The sequence below is a fragment of the Elephantulus edwardii genome, unplaced genomic scaffold (genome assembly GCF_000299155.1).
Source record: "Elephantulus edwardii isolate Elephantulus edwardi_28Jun2011 unplaced genomic scaffold, EleEdw1.0 scaffold00008, whole genome shotgun sequence".
NCBI classification, from domain to species: Eukaryota; Metazoa; Chordata; class Mammalia; order Macroscelidea; family Macroscelididae; genus Elephantulus; species Elephantulus edwardii.
The window spans coordinates 10587409-10600066 of NW_006399758.1; the positions used below are offsets into that span (position 1 = coordinate 10587409).

At 37.7% G+C, this 12658-nt stretch overlaps 1 protein-coding gene across 1 annotated transcript in view; it reads left to right on the forward strand.

Moving 5' to 3' along the window:
- Positions 1-12658, forward strand: part of PREX2 (phosphatidylinositol-3,4,5-trisphosphate-dependent Rac exchange factor 2) — a 409408-nt gene that overhangs the window by 249585 nt on the left and 147165 nt on the right. The window contains exons 26-30 of the mRNA XM_006880444.1: positions 1781-1960; positions 3609-3703; positions 6272-6354; positions 6957-7047; positions 8601-8729. Of these exons, the coding sequence (XP_006880506.1) occupies positions 1781-1960; positions 3609-3703; positions 6272-6354; positions 6957-7047; positions 8601-8729 (578 nt within the window). The remainder of the gene's footprint in view (positions 1-1780; positions 1961-3608; positions 3704-6271; positions 6355-6956; positions 7048-8600; positions 8730-12658) is intronic.

The window sequence follows — 12658 nt, forward strand, 5'->3', positions numbered from 1 at the left end:
ATCTATAACTCACAGAGGATGCCTTGCAAGAATCGATCTGCATCTCTTTCCTGTTTTGTATTCAGGGTGCATCTGTTGTGCAGTGTAAAACCTTGGGGTAACTGCAGTTACTCTAATGCTTTCATCTCTGGGGTGGAGAGAATGAATAAATTCATACTCCATAGGACATAAAAATATCTTTCCAAAGTTAAAAAATAATGTTTAAAATGATTCCTTGCTATCAATTATAGAAAATATTCAAAGGGCCTTGAGCAATAGAACAGAATTTCTCCAACTCACTGATATCTAAAAATCTATAACCTGCTGAGATCTTATTTAAATGCCACTTTACCATGACTTCTGCCCAGACTTCACTTCTTGAAATTGCAGCTCTCCTCTCTGCCCTCTCTTCTTTTTCTCTGTTTTACTGTCCAGTTTGTTTGCTTTTGTTCTTTCTCCCCAATAGGACTTAAGTGCCACGAGAGCAGATGCTCTTGTGTCTCTTAAATGACTGTGCCCACAGCGCCAAGAGAATTACAAGGCCCCAAAATGGACTTAATTAGTTGATTTGTTTATGAAATAACTTAATCAGCAAGTATTTACCTGTTGTACCAGTTTTAACATCACAGATACCCATTTCAGAGCCTTAATATGTTAGTGTTGGGTGAAATAAAAAACCCCTTTATAGAGACAGATTATGACACTTCATCTTGGGGAAATGGAGGCTGAGACTGTTACAGCTTGTGCTCGGTTCCATCCTCACATTGAACGTGACCCTGTCTAAGATCTTATGATCACTAAAACCTGGGCCCCTGCTCAAATGAGCAGAGAAAACGCATGGAAAAACAGGATACTCCCAAAGCCTAGGACAAACAGAAGGCAGCATTGGTGAATATGAGGGTTTTAAATCCCTGAGGACAAGCCAGGGAGGTTATTAAAACACATTTAGAGTTTAAGTTTCATGTTTTTATAAGCTTTGAAAGAATCCAAAGCTTACTAAGATGTACAATAAAATATTTTTTAATTCATATTTTGTAACATTTGTAAGATTCCAAAGTTTACTATTTCATTATGATGCTGATATTAATAATCATGGCTAAAGGAGCATGATACCCTTCTGGACCTAGAATATGCTGCGCTTGTTTCTTCCACACAGCAGTCATTTAGGTCTATTGTGATGTTGGGTGCCGTGGTTCAGAACAGCTTTGCATGATGGAGTAGAACTGCCCTATAGGACTTTATAGGCTATAATCTTTATGGGAAGGAAGCTCTGGTGGCCAAGTATTAAGAAGCTGCATTGCAATCCCAGAGGTTTATGGTTTGAATCTACCAGTTGTCCATGCGAGAAGGATGAGCCATCTCCTTTCATGTTATTAACAGCCTCTGAAAACCTCCTGGTGGTTCAGCTATCGGTCAGTTCCAACTCTTCAGCACACAACAACAGTCTTTATGGAAGCAGAGTGTTTGCTATTTTTCCTGGGATAATCTCATGATCTCATTTTTATAAATACTAAAAAAAATCTTATAACTTTAATATCAAAACTATTTGAGCGGCAGAACATGGATTTGTATGCAACTTTGTGCTCTAAGTTGTATGCTTTTTTCCTATTACTTACTCTTAAGAGGAAAGCTTGGACTTTGTATGTCCTGCTTTTTAAGCAATAGAATATTTACTTGTCATGAAACAGAGAGACATTCAAGAAATATTTCCAAGATGGTCATGTTCAACAAATACAGTAGTTGTCTATAATAGCCAGTTTGGAAAATGTACTTATTTTATTTTTTTAATGTCACATTGCAGCCTTCTGTCATCAATAACATACTCTCCTAAACTAGAACGTAAGATGTCAGAGTCTGTTATCCCCACAGACAGTGACAATGAGAAGGGAGAGAGGAATAGCAAAAGGGTCTGTTTTAACGTAGCAGGAGATGAGCAGGAAGACTCTGGCCATGACACCATCAGCAACAGAGACTCCTACAGGTAATTCAGTAGTTCCTTAAATGTATTTCATCCAAAAAAAAGTCTCATGTGATGCCGAATGTTCTACAGAATTCTTGATAGAAAATTGATTGCTATTTTTGTGTGTATTTCAACCTCAGAATAACAACTACTCTTCCAAACTCCAGGCAAAGTATAATGAAACAGGACACACTTTCAAATTTTTCCCTGTTACAGTTTGAGGACTTTAAGAGCTCTCTCCCCCTCTCCCCCAATTATGTGAATCTCATTTGGGAAATTTGTTGTTTTATGAATAGACTCTCTCTCTATAGTCACCTGAATATGTTGAGTCACCTGTGATTCATAGCGACCCTATGTACAACAGCTCTGAACTCTGCTCTATCCTGAGCCATTCTCACCAACCTCCATTATTCCAGGTACTGTATCAATCCATCCTATCTGGGGTCTTCCTCTCCTTTACTGTCCCTCAACCCTTCCAAGCATGATGTCCTCCAAGGATTGGTCCTTTCTAGCCATGTGCCCAAAGTATGTGAGACAAACCTTCAAAATCCTAACCTCCAAGGAGAAACTTGGTTTCACTCTAAGACAGACTTGTTTGTTCTCTTGGGAATCCATGAGATCCAGAGCTTATCTCTTCACCACTCAGTGATTCCATTCCTATGTAAAAAAAGAATGTCTATATGAGTTGATTATTCTGGAGATTTTTAATACTATAACACAGACTTTCAATTTATACAATTTAATTTACTTGAACTTCTCAAGCTTTACAAATATGATCCTTTCACAAGAACCTGTGGTTTTTCTCTAGCAGCAAATTACATACCTGAAATATTTATCTCAGATTCCACTTACCAAATAATTAAGATGGCTCTCACATACCCCTTCTAGGCAATGTTTGAAAATTTAAGTGTAAATTTCAAGTTGAACAAGTCATCTTTACTTATTCTAAGAGATAGTAATTGTATTATTCCCAGTGCTGTCTCTGAAACCTAGAATATACCCATAATCACACACATGGTAACTGCAGTATTCTTTGTGTAACAGTCACTAAAGCTGAATATGTGCTAAGCGTGAGGCCCCATGTGAGGTCTGAGGTAAGGAAGATACCAGCGGGTCCTGAGGGAACTCTTGGGTAGCAGCTTGTTTCCAAAGTTAAGCTTCTAGAAAGGTGTAAATGGTAGTAATCCTGAAACAGATCTTCCTTTACCGCTCCTAGAAGATGTTCTGACTTCAGGAGCTTACTATCAAATGACCATGAAGAAATTTAGTTAGACTCCAAGATCTAACTATTCATTTCTAAAAATCAGATTTAGGTAACATGGGTAAAGCTTTGAAAATGTGATTGAATCTGAAGTACATTTTTTTGTAAAAAGTCAGCACGCCATTAGAGAATGAGATTGTCTTTTTCTTAATGCCTACAGAGATTAATAAATATCATGGTGGCATATTAGATTTACATTGTCGTAAATCACAGGGAAACATTGTCAGATGCACTGAGCTCCTGGAAGGGTGGTGGAAAAGTTTGGAAACATGATGAACGTAATTAATGTCACTGAATTGTACATGTGAAAACACTGAAGTGGCAAATAGTTCGTGGTATATGTGTTCATAGATATATTTACCGCACTAAAAGGATATTTAAAAACATACTTGTGGTTCTTTCTTTCAGTGACTGCAACAGCAACAGAAATTCCATTGCCTCATTCACCAGCATTTGCAGTAGCCAATGCAGCTCCTACTTTCACAGTGATGAGATGGACTCAGGTGTGTGGAGAGAACGCAGGCACCGCTGGTTCATGTTAGCTCCAGCCGAGACATCCAGAAGGGATTCATTTGTCTGGCCCATGTGTGGTGGTGCCTCACATCAGTCCTTCTGCATGACTGCATATTTCAGTTTTACGTGCTTCTTGTTTAATTGCTGTTGTTTTATGTGCTATTGAGTTGGAACCAATTCCAGCATGTTTTTAATGACTGTAAATCACATGGAAGATTACTCGTCTTTTTCAGCAGCTGGGGGATTCAAACTGCTCACCTTTATTTTGGCAACACATAACTGTTTAACCACCAGGCCACTAGATCGGTCTCTTTAATGATAAACAGTAAATTTGAAAGAAACAAACTAATTTTAACCTTAGTATATATGTATCAAAATAGATTAGGGAACAGTGATATCTGGCCTCTGCTAATGCCACAAAGAGGAAGAATTCTTATAAGGAACTTGAGCCATACAGACTGTCTGGTTGATGGTTGATGGTTCAAAGCCAATAGCAGACATTCAGGAGGAAGATGTGACAGTCTGGGTCTGTAAAGGTTATGGTCTTGGGAGCTTTATAGGGACAGTTCAGTTTTGTGCTATATGGTGGCTATAAGTTGGAATGCACTTGAAGGCAATGGGTTTGTCTTTGTTTTAATCTGAAGAACAGTATGAAATTATGCAGAATCATGCTTTAGTAAAACTAAAGGAATTGTTGAATGGGGTAAAATAGTGAGGATTTCAAAATGAAACACTTTTAAGGCAGTGGATGCAACTAAAGGAACATTTGTTTAAGGTTAACAGCGAAAGTGATGAAAAAATAAACACCAAAAAAAACCCCCATTAGTTGGTAGAAAGATCATATTTTGTTTGTATTAAAAACAAAGACTTTTCACCTAATTAGAACAATGCTTAACTTTTAGATAGTTTATTTCAATTGTTCAGTTTAAAGAAGAGCACACAATTTAATTGTGTTCCATTTAAAAGTGAAGCCTACATGCTTTTTCCATGAGACAAGTTGGCAACTATGTAATTTTTAGAAAGAATGACAGTTGGACATCTTAGAAGCTATTACTCAGAGTTTTTGGAAGCATTTTATTTCAGAAGTGGATGCCACTCCCAAGCCTGTTTTAATCTGGGAGCTCCACCAGACACTTAACAGTTTAAGGTTCTAGTATTGGGAAATAGCATCACGCTGAGAGAAGTCAAATGTCAGACAAGAAAAGAGGATCCTCAACAGGATAGATTAAGACTGTGACTGTAGCAATGGGTTTGAGTGTGTCTCAGATTGTGGGGATGGCGTAGGAAAGGGCAAGGGTTAGATCGGTTGTTCATAGAATTTCTGTGAGTCATAGAGAGCAAGCAAGATTCTGCTGAAAATTATCGAAAAATGACTGGAGCGACATGTCAACAGAGAATTGCCAGATGTGCAGGCTGCGTTTAGAAGAGGGTGAGGTACTAGGAATATTATAGCTAATATTAGATGGGTGTTGGCAGAAACAGAGAGTACTAGAGGGATGTCTATCTGTGTTTCATTGTCTATGCAAAGGCTTTTGACTGTGTGGATCACAACAATCTGTGGCTGACTCTGAGAAGAAAGGTAATCCCAGAACATTTGATTGTGCTTATGGGAAACCTAAAGGCATCAACACTGATGCCTTTGAGCTGTGGTGCTGGAGAAGAGTATTTACTGAATATACCATGGACTGCTAGGATGACAAACAGATTCATCCTGGAGAGGGTGAAACTGGGCTGCTCCTTGGAGGCAAGGATTCTGAAGCTTCGTCTGACATACTTTGGGAATGTTGCAAGGTGGGACCAGTCCTTGGAGAAGGACATCATGTTTGAGAGTGTGGAGGGATTGTACAAGAGAGGACCCTTGAAGAGATGGATTGATTCAGTGATTGGGGTAATGGGAATAGATGTGTCAGAGACAATAAGGTTAGCATAGGATAAAGCAGGGTTTAGGGCTCTTGTTCATAGCATAGCTATGAGTTGTAAGTGACTTGATGGATCATAAAAACAGCAACAACATAGAGCTCTGTTTGCCTTGTGGATAGAAAGTCAAAAGTGGGTGATTTTAACCTGCGACCCTCATGCCTGGTTTTAATTGGTTTTGGTCATTCTTCTAAGTGGTATAGCGCTGATCTTTCAGTTTGCTGTACAGAGGTAACTCGTGGTTGCTGTGATGTCAAACACTGTGACACTGATGTGTTAAGTGTAATAATGGTTACCCATGGTGGACAGTGTTTGGTGGAGCTCCCAGATTAAAACAGTCTTGGAAGCAGGAGTGACATCCACTTCCAAAATAGCTTGCCTCCCGAAGCTCTATGAACTTAGAGGATGAAATTTAAACAGATGTTCAGCTCCTTTCGTATAAATTGTCTACTACTTGATGGCACTTAACAACAACAACAACAATAGCTATTAAACCTTTTGGAATTCACTTTCTGAAGGATTTGGAGAACTTGTGAATGGATAAAACTTTGTCCTTAATGGATTTTCATTTTATTCAATATTCAAAATTCTGGAAGCCTGACTCTAATGGTAAGATGATTTTTATTTTATCCAACATCTAGGTGACGAGCTTCCCCTGAGTGTTCGCATTTCTCACGATAAACAAGACAAGATACACAGTTGTCTGGAGCACCTTTTCAGCCAGGTATGAGAGGGATAGTTGTAGGTCTTTTCTCCACATGTTAACCCTTTGGGAATCCCTTTTAGGGTGCAGTGGAAACACATGGGACTCTGAATTGAAGGGCCTCAATATCATTTTACCTCCTTCACTTCAATTTCTGTAACTTGGAATGGAATATAGGAATTAATTCTTCAACTAACCCGAACATTTGTTGAGGACATCGCCATACAAGAGTTATCCTTTTATTTTTTCCTTTCGTTGTGAGTTTTCAGAGTCTTTTACTATGTGTCTTGTGAACTTTATTTCTACTTTCAAACACTAGAAATTTAACTGTATGGGTTGTAGTATAGAAGCTTTTATCACTTTGAGGGGGACAAATCTTTTTTTTGTGGGCTTGGGGGTTTTTTGGTGTTTGTTTGTTGTTGGTTTTTTTAAGGAAAAAATATTCCAGAATTGGCAACTTGTCATATTTTTGTGTGTATTGAAGATATATTTTATGATAATATTAAGAGATTGGTTTATTCCAATATTTTATTTAGAAAAATTATCTTACAAAACTTACTCTTAGAAATATGTGTGGTATCTTGTGAGAAATATGTAACTCTTAGATATCTCTACTTTAATAGGTGGATTCAATTACCAATCTCCTAAAAGGGCAAGCTGTAGTGAGGGCCTTTGAGCAAACCAAGTATCTGACACCAGGTCGAGGATTACAAGGTAAGGTCCAAAAGCACCTATACTATAAGCAGTGGGAAAATAAAGATGGCAGAGGATATAGCCATGACACACAAGCCTAGATAGAAGACGAAAACTTAAGTTTGCTCATGATTCATAATCACTGAAAATGACTTCTCTAACGGGTCAGGAAGTACATCGCTTAAATCCACTGGCTACTTCATGGGAGAAAAATGAATCATCACTTCTCATGAAATTTACTGACTCTGAAACCCTATTGGAGGATCAGCTGTGGGCTGGTTCCAACTCGACCATATACAACAACAAGAATTAGGTCAAAAATTTACTATCAACCTGGAGGTGGGCAGTTCAAATACACTTGCTTATCCAGAGAAGAAAGATGTGAGGCCTATTTTTGTGCAATTCCCAGCCTCTGAAAACCCACTGGAGGTTCTGAGTTGGTTCTGAATCCGTGACAGTGAAGGGAGTGTGATAGGTTTTTAGATTTCCCAGAAAGGTTCATTGAGTTTTCAGATGCCTACACTTTCAGAAGTGAATGGCCAATTCTGCTTCTGAGTCTTTCTTCCTGTGAGAGCCCTACTAAAACTTGTCCACCATGTGTGACCTCTCTGGCATTTGACACTCTGGTGGCATAGCTTTCACAGCACCCATAAGTTACATCATGACAGAAAATGGAAATACAAGTGTTTTACTAATTAGAATGATAACAACAAAGTAATTAGCAATATGCACATCGTTCCCCTCTCAACCAGGCAGATTGACACAGTGCCTAGAGCAATGGGCCCAAGTATGTCAGAAATTGTGAGAAAGGCACTGGATAGGATAGGGTTCAGATCTGTTATTTATAAGGTCTCTATGAATCGTACTCAACTTGACAGCACCTAACAACAACAACAACAGAAAGATTCAAATGTTTAATACCTAAATGTTGTTGTTCTAGTTCTATCGAGTTGTAACTGACTCATAGATAACTTGCCAGCATGTTCTCAGAGGTTGTAAATCACATGGGAGGAGATTCCCCGTCTTTCTCCCGCAGAGCAGCTGGTAGATTTGTACCATGTGCCTTTAAGTTGGCAGCACAATTTCTTACCACTTAGCCTAAGTGAGTAAAAAGAAAAAAGAAAAAAAAAGTGAAGACCTTTTCATTGAAGAGTAAAGGTTTAAGTGAAGAGTGTTTAATCTCCTTTGCTAATGTCAAGTGTTAATGTTTACTTGGTTATATCTTAATTGGGGAGGAGAAGTAGTGAGTCAGGGAGAGTTCGAAAAGAGAATAGTTAAATGGAAAAAGACAGGAAGCTGCCACTTTCATACTACTACTTAAGGAGGTAATCATAAAAAAGGTTTTGTCTAAATTTGATTTTTGATCATATCTTTGCAAGAAAATCTCTTGATATTGAAAAGTTTTATATTTTTGCAGTTAGCAAATGCTTTCTTAAAATGTAAAGACATTATCAGCATGATGGTGTTATAGGTGCATATAGATAAAAGAAAGAAGATTCTGAAGTCTGTGTGCTTTTTTTAAACTGTTATGTATGTAGTTGGAACTTGAAGAGAGCTTTTCTATGTTTGTTTAGAATTTCAGCAGGAAATGGAACCTAAGCTGAGTTGTCCGAAACGGCTGAGGCTTCACATCAAGCAGGATCCTTGGAACCTCCCTAGCAGTGTCCGGAGTCTTGCACAGAACATCCGAAAATTTGTTGAAGGTCAGTGATACTAATTTTAGAACCATGAGCTCAGCATTGTCATTTTTTTTTTTGAGTGTGAGCATTTTTTTTTAAATCAAACTATGTGTTTTATAAATATAAAGAGAATGAAGGGAATATGTCAAATACAATATATGAAAAGAAAATACTAGCTTAAAAAATAAAATGGAAGAAATAAAAAGTACTCCCTCTTTGTATATCTTTCTATCTCATTTTCTCCCAAGATAAATTCCTGAGTTTAGAATTTATCCTTCTCATTTCTTTTCAGTTTTACTAAATATGGACATTCTTTAAGTATATTACTCTGTGTAGTTTACAGCCCTGTGTAATTAGTAATATACTTTACTTTTCCTATAAGTTGCTTTAGAATTCGTTGGAATATTCATATGATTTCTCTAAGGTAACAGATGTGACTCCAATTTATTTTTCTCTAATCTTTAAATATACCACCACTTACATCACTGTTTTATTGTTGATGAGTGTTTAGTTTCATTTTTCTGTTTCTAGTTGAAAAATGCTGCACCCTGTTTGCCTGGTGCTCTTTCTATACCTGTGTGAGTGGAGTGAGATGCTGTGTCTTGAATTATACAGATCTTTACCAGATGAGTACAGTCATCATTTGCCTTGTGGTTGATTCTGACTCTTAGTGACCCTGTATGTGTTAGCGTAGAACTGTGTGCCATAGGGTTTTCCATGGCTGGACTTCCCAATGTTGATTGTCAGGCTTTTATTCTTAGATGTGCCTGGGTCTTTTGATCATCTACCATTTTGGTTAGCAATTAAGTGGGTTAACCATTTATACCAACTAAGTACTCCTTACTTTACTAAGTAAATATTTGCTAAATACCAGCAAATTGTCCTCTAGACTGTTCATCCCAGTCAACACCTCCAGTCATCACAGTATTAGAATTTCTGTTTCTGTATGTCTTCACCCAAACTTGGCAGCTGCCAAATGCAAACACTTGCCAGGGTGATTCTTGTGTTATTGTAGCTTAATCGAGCTTTCTCCTGGCTACCTGTGATGGCTTACATGTTTCTTTACATTTACTTGTCATTAGTCACTTCTGTTAATTTTTTTCTTTATATTCTTAACTCATCTAACATAATGAGATTAGTTAGTTTCTAGATTCCTGAAGTTTTTTCCCCCTATTATTTCCAAATATTTCAGGTGTGAAACAACCTAAAGTATTTCGAGTATAAAGAAGGAGAAGAAAAATAGGGAATACCCTTAGAGAACTTGTGTCTCAAGACTCAACCATGTGAACTTTATCCTAGAGAATATTCTCAGTGAATAAAATAAGGATTCATATTTATGCAGACAAATGGAATTTCAAGAGAATTTGAAATTTTACAATGTGCAGCACTGAAAAATGTGTCTAACAGATTCATATAAAGCGTGAAGTTCATTTTGTGGAAAGCCTAAAAAAAGAAACTATAAATCTTAGTGCAAATTAGAATGATCATATGTGTTGCATTATTTGTGTTTATGAATCTTATTTCTGTTTTGTTTGAGTTAGTATTAACTACCATGGCATCATTTACTCAATATTCCATGACAAGTACATCTGGGATTTAGGGATAAAATATTCTTGACAGCTCTGTTGTGTCAGAGTTTGTGTTACTTTATGAAAAAGCAATCAAGCAGAGATTCTGGGAGATTCTAAAGTGACTTTTAACAAATGAAATAAAATTAGTCTAATTTAAAATATTGCTAATTCAAGAAGTTTCTTCCCAATGGTTAGACCAGTAGTGTCAACTAGTGGTTTGAAAGGTGGACGTTATCACCTCTCTTGCTTTTTAAGAGAAAATGTTTTTGGCATGTAATGTGTTGAGAACATTTTACAGTGCACAGGTCAGCTCTTCACCACAGCAAAAATTCCTGGGCCCAAAACCTCAGTAGTGCTGAGGCTGACAACCTCAGAGAGTAAATAAGCAGTCTGCCTTTGTTTGAATTTTTATTCCACAGTATTTTTTTAAATTTTATTTTATTAATTTTAATGACCATTTACAGATATTTTGGATTTCCATTCATTCATTGTTGCACTATTTTCTCTACCCGCCCCCACAACGCAGTTTGCAGTTCGTTCCTCTCTTCTTTTTTTCCTTGAAAGTCTCTTTTAATTGTCCCATTGCCACAGTGCTTGTCAAAACCAGTTCTGATTAATCTCCTTTATCAGTGTGTCCTTTGTCATTCCCTATCACTCTTCTCTGAGAGAGACTTCACCCTAACTCATAAGGAAAAGGGGACTGTGTATTCTTTTAACTACTTCCTGCTGAAAAGGGGCACTGTAAGTTTCAGGGTGAAGATCTTCTCTCACTACTCTAAAGGGCCCCTTTGGCAATAGGAAACATGTAGACTATTGTGGAGATTGATTTTGGAATTTAGAGGCACTGCTGTCGCTTGTGCTTAGCCATACATGTTCATATCCTTGTAGATGCATCATGGAACTGTTGCAGCCTAGAAGACAAAAATTTAACTAACAAGTTAAAGGTACATGAGTCAAAAATTAAAAGCAATAATATTCCAAGTAGAGGTTCAAACGGTGGCACAAATCAAGTTACAGAGGGAAGGTAGTTCTTACAATAAAAGGCCTATTGACTAGCACTTTGTCTATTATAGTATAAAGGTTAGGAACCACAAGCTGTAGAGGCTCAACTATGACACTAACTGTTCTTAAGTCCTGGAGCAAATTCCATCTACCACTGGGTTGTTTTACAACTTGAAAGTCCACATGCAAGGCAGAGGTGAAGTAAGGAACTGCTTATGAGGTTTTCCCTCAGTTCCAACAACTAAGAAATAGTGAGAAGAGTTGGGACCTCAGAAGGCTTTTAGAACCAAATAATAGGCTCTTATGTCCAAGAGATAATGAATATACTTACCAGTAATGTTAATGCTTACCCATGGCTCGTCAAGGAGGATGTGAATCATTGAAGTGACCTCTTTTGTTTCCAGCTGGGAGCTGGGGGCCTGTCAGTCCTGTCAGCCATGAGGACCTGATGTGGGCCACCTTGGCCAAGTGTCCTTCAGATCCACACTTAAAGCAAGTGAGTGGGAGCTTCCTCTCTACTCCCTTGCCTATCTGTGGCTCTTGTCTGTGACACTGTCTACTGAAGAGGCCCAGCTTTCCACAGTGGAAGCAATTCTGACTTCCTTTATTACCTTTGGGTGGCACTGTTTATGAGTAAGACTTCCTTTTCCTGACACAGGCCCTAAACTGGCAGCAATAGCTGCCCCAATAATTTTGGCTATTATCTGGTCTTTTCTCTTCCCTCTAGATCCCAGTTGTTAAAAGAGGGAAAAAATTAAACAAATATATACCAAATAATTTTGAACAATATAATCTTTTACGTTTAAGGCTAGAAATATTATCAATATGAGCTTTTCCAGTCCAGAGATACATGTTTCAATACAGTTCCTATTTTCCATAAATGCTTTTGGTAAAAAAAAATATTGTAAATGCGGATACAGTTCCACTATTCCTCCTCCATGCCATGATATAGTGTTATTAGTATGAGCAGTTATAAATCCATTGCCTTCCTTACCCTAACATAATTTTTTTAATTTAAATTAATTATTAATTTCATTAAAAATTTACAGAGACTTTGGATTCCCATTCATTCATTGTTGCACTTTTCTCCCCTCCCAGCCCTCCCCCCCCAGAACACTACCCTCTTGGAAAAGTAAAAGAAAAATTTTTTCATTGTTTTACAAACCCTCTCCCAGGTCCACTCTGCCATGTAGCCTTCGTTCTAGACTCCTGTCATGACAAAAATACCTAATCACATATCCCTTTTAAACAGTTTTCTCTCATCTGTTTCAATGCAGTATACATTATTGAACCCATCTTTCTCAGTCTCTCCCCAACCCCAAGGTCAGTCCTGTTTTACAACAGTGACACCATGCAGTATTTGTCCTTTTGTGACTGAGA